General features: G+C 39.0%; 1 protein-coding gene across 1 annotated transcript in view; it reads right to left on the bottom strand.

The window, feature by feature from the left end:
- LOC109819982 (tricetin 3',4',5'-O-trimethyltransferase-like) overlaps positions 100–3,681 on the bottom strand; it is a 3,789-nt gene continuing 207 nt past the window's right edge. Inside the window, 5 exon segments of the mRNA XM_020386005.1 lie at positions 100–618; positions 2,003–2,067; positions 2,372–2,682; positions 3,532–3,675; positions 3,677–3,681. The exon segment at positions 3,677–3,681 is cut by the window's right edge and continues 207 nt beyond it. Coding sequence (XP_020241594.1) covers positions 322–618; positions 2,003–2,067; positions 2,372–2,682; positions 3,532–3,675; positions 3,677–3,681 — 822 coding nt within the window. The 3' untranslated portion in view covers positions 100–321.

Below are 3,681 nucleotides of genomic sequence, written 5' to 3'. Positions count from 1 at the left end.
CACCACCCCAAAGCGCCTGTGAAACCAAGCCTGGTGAAAGTCGAATAACTCGTAAAATTAGTCGCCTGCTAGATTTTATGCAATGCTGAAGTCTAACAATTGATTGAGATATCATAGCATGTTTTTTTTCTAGCCGAAACTCCCAAACCAAAATGAATACAAAACACTCTTACCAATGGTGATGAAAACTACCAAACACCATTCCTCGTTTCTTATTCTTGAAACAATATAAAGGACAGCTCTCAAATTAAACCACAGCAAACACAAATACACACATCAACCAAATAACAACATTAATTCCCTTACATGCCCTCCGTCCATTTATTTGTAAAATTCAAGCACCCAAGAGTTGGCATAACCACAAATAACCTTGGAGCTAGAGAACCCGGCTCCCTTGGCCAACGAGTCGAAGTCGTTCTCCGTTCTCTCTTTGCCTCCGGGGTTGTGAGCCAACATGATGAGGTCCACGTGGATAACTCCCTGCGCCGCCGTCGTCGGCTCCGGGTTCACTGGGAGTATGCTTTCCATGAGGATCACCTTGCCGTTCTCCGGCAAAGCTTTCCAGCAGTTCTTCAGCAGTTTCAAACAGTGCTCGTCACTCCAATCGTGAAGAATCCACTATAAAAATTTTAGAATGTGCATCTATTTAGCATGTATGAAAAAGTATTTTATCCTTGGATCAATTATATATATATATATATAAATAAATGATGTCCAAAAATCATTATGGAGCATCACTAATTGCGAATCAAAGCATAAATAAACAGTGATTTGGTGCACCAGTACTGTAGCGGACCGGGTCCGCTAGGTATTTTGTAACGATCGTTAGACACACTTTCACATTCAACCACGTACAGTTCAGTTAGATAAGTGAGACTCATGGATTCCAAAAAGTAAAAAGAATTTAATCATTCAATGACTATAAATATTAGTAAATTTAATAAAGTTATATTGTAGTTTTTTTAGATGTTAGGTAATGAGCCAAGAATGGCACACAGTTGGAAGTTGCGTATTCCATGGGCAGAACATTTACATAATAAAAGCATATATATATATATATATAGAAGAAAACTTGTGTCCACTTAAGTGGACATCCACCAAACTTTTTAACCCTCGTGACCTAACCCCCTATCCGCCTAAAACAAAGGAGGAATATGTGACAAGAAAAAGTTATAGCTCACTTTCAAAATTTAGTCACTCACGTAAGCCAAGCAAGTATATGATGGTGATGCATTGTTCTCACGTTTAAGGGGCTGTTTGTTTCCTTTTTTGAGAGGAAAATGTGTGGAAAACCTGCCAAAAGTTTGCCAAAAATGCAGCTTTTAGCAAGCTTTCCACCCAAATCGCCTTTTTTAGAGGCGATTTGGGTGGAAAGCCTGCCAAAAGCTGCACTTTTGACAGGCTTTCCTCACCTTTCCCTCTCAAAAAAAATGAAACAAACAGCCCCTTAGTTAAGACGTTGTTGTCTCTAGCTAGACACAGTCGTCTTTTGTAATTTTCTTTTATCTATCAAAATTTCCATACTTTCCTAATTTGTGACTAAGATAAATTTCACATATGTATGGCACACACAATAAATTAATTCCTCCATCATTAATGTCTGAAGCATGCCATCTTTGACTACTTCAAAATCTCACTCTCAAATTATGGAACTCCTTCACATTTTGGCTCCATTTGACTTGACAATCTCACCTTTTATCACGTTGTGCTTAAACCATTACTGAGTACACTTTCATACTTGAGGGGGGCCCTACGCGTGTGTGTGTGGCCAGCATTGCTCTTCATACCGAATGAGTCAATTTCCTACAGACTATTTGCCCGCGTACATAAAAATTAAATCCTCGATTCTTTAATCAGTCACATTAACAAATTATTATATGCTTTTTCTTTTCCAACACTTCTCTAATAAAGATAGAGACTCATGGGTATCGGTCAAGTAGTTGTTCACTTGCTCAGGCCAATTTTTTTTTTTTTTTAATTTAAATAAGTAGTGGCCACTCACCTTCATGAAAATGGCATCTCCACTCGGAACGCTCTCGAACATGTCCCCACCAACGTGCTCCACGCCTGCACCGTACCAAAATCACATCTTAGTTAAAACTGTCAAACTTGTACTCAAGTTGATTATACCCAAGATCACTTCATTTAATTTGTGTCCCCTCAATCTCAATTAAATCAAAACTAAAGCAACAGTGCTTACATTTTGTTTTATTTATAAAACAAATAGGTAATGGAACGGTGTACAGTGTACTTCTATTATCTTGATAGTCTATTTTGCTAGACATATGGAAACAAATGGATCTAAGTATTTCTATATCTTGATAGTTTATTTTGCTAAATGAGTTACTGTTCATATGTATAGTATTTATACCGGGAATAGATTCAGCCTCGGATATGACATGGGGCAAATCGAAGTTGATCCCCTTAATGTGGGGGTGCTTCTTGAGAATCATTTTGAGGGTCCCTCCGACTCCTCCGCCAACGTCAACAAGCGTCTTGAGACCGTCGAAACCCTTGTAGGTTTCGAGGATTTTCTTGGTGATGATGGTGGAGTGGTTCCTCATCCCCTCATTGAACACCTTGTTGAACCTTTGGTCCGTGCCGTGGTACTCGAACGCGGTCATGCCGTAGGCCTTGTTGAATGGGATGCCTCCATCAAGCACTGCATCCTTCAAGTAGTACCTATATATGGAATAAGCAGATGATCATCCATTATATATCACATATTGCCTAATTACCTAAAATCAGGTGACGGTAGCGATGTGCAAGACTCAAGTAGTGATTCACAGGTAAAGCATTAAACAAATGACTATGCTCTGCAAAATCATGTCCGGCCAACACCATTTTCTAATGGAAGAAATTTTCAAAATAGTTCCAAATTAATTTTTTTTTTTTCTAAAAATTGACCCTCTTACGTTTTTATTACAGAAACAGACTTACTTTCTGACCAAACAGACTTATTTTCTGACCACGTCAGCACTGTGGCTAGAAAGTGGGTCTATTTTTTTTAAAAAAAATACATTCCTAATTAGTCAGGGTTGTCAATCCCGACTAATTTAGACCTCAGTTACAACTTACAAATTAGTCGGTGTTGTGAATTAGGAAGATGTTTAAAAAAATAGTGACCACGTGAGTCTGTTTCTATAATAAAAATGAAAGAGGGTTTATTTTCAAAAAAAAAAAAAAGTTAGTTTGGAGCTATTTTAAAATTTTCTTCTTTTCTAATGTCGGAAGGTTCCCTGGTATCTAAACATGTGGCCATGTCCAATCACACCTAGTCTTCGGTCAGTAGTTAATTGCAATTAATAAATTAACCAAGCTAGAGACAAGAAAGAAAGTAGGGCCTTTCTTTCCTTGTAGGATTTTCTTTGGACTCTTTTACCCTCGGATAGACTCGCTGATTTCAGCCATAAACCAGGAAGAGCTCGCAGCAGGTCCAAAAACAGCAATTAGGGGCGGGTCTTCGTACGTTAATTGCAATTAATAAATTAACCAAATTAAGAAAATAATTAAACAGGAATATTCGTATACCAGCTCTCCATGAGGACTCTGTCCTGGTTCATGAGGGCCAGAGCAGCCATGGACACCCCATCCTCATTCTTAGTCAAGTACTTCACCACCGGCGCCGCCCCGTACTTCCTCTCCGCCTTACCGTCCGCGCCCGTCACGACGGTGCACGTC

Source organism: Asparagus officinalis, chromosome 8 (assembly GCF_001876935.1).
Source record: "Asparagus officinalis chromosome 8, Aspof.V1, whole genome shotgun sequence".
NCBI lineage: Eukaryota > Viridiplantae > Streptophyta > Magnoliopsida > Asparagales > Asparagaceae > Asparagus > Asparagus officinalis.
The sequence above is the reverse complement of the archived record's forward strand: the minus strand, read 5'-3'. Positions and strand labels throughout refer to the sequence as shown.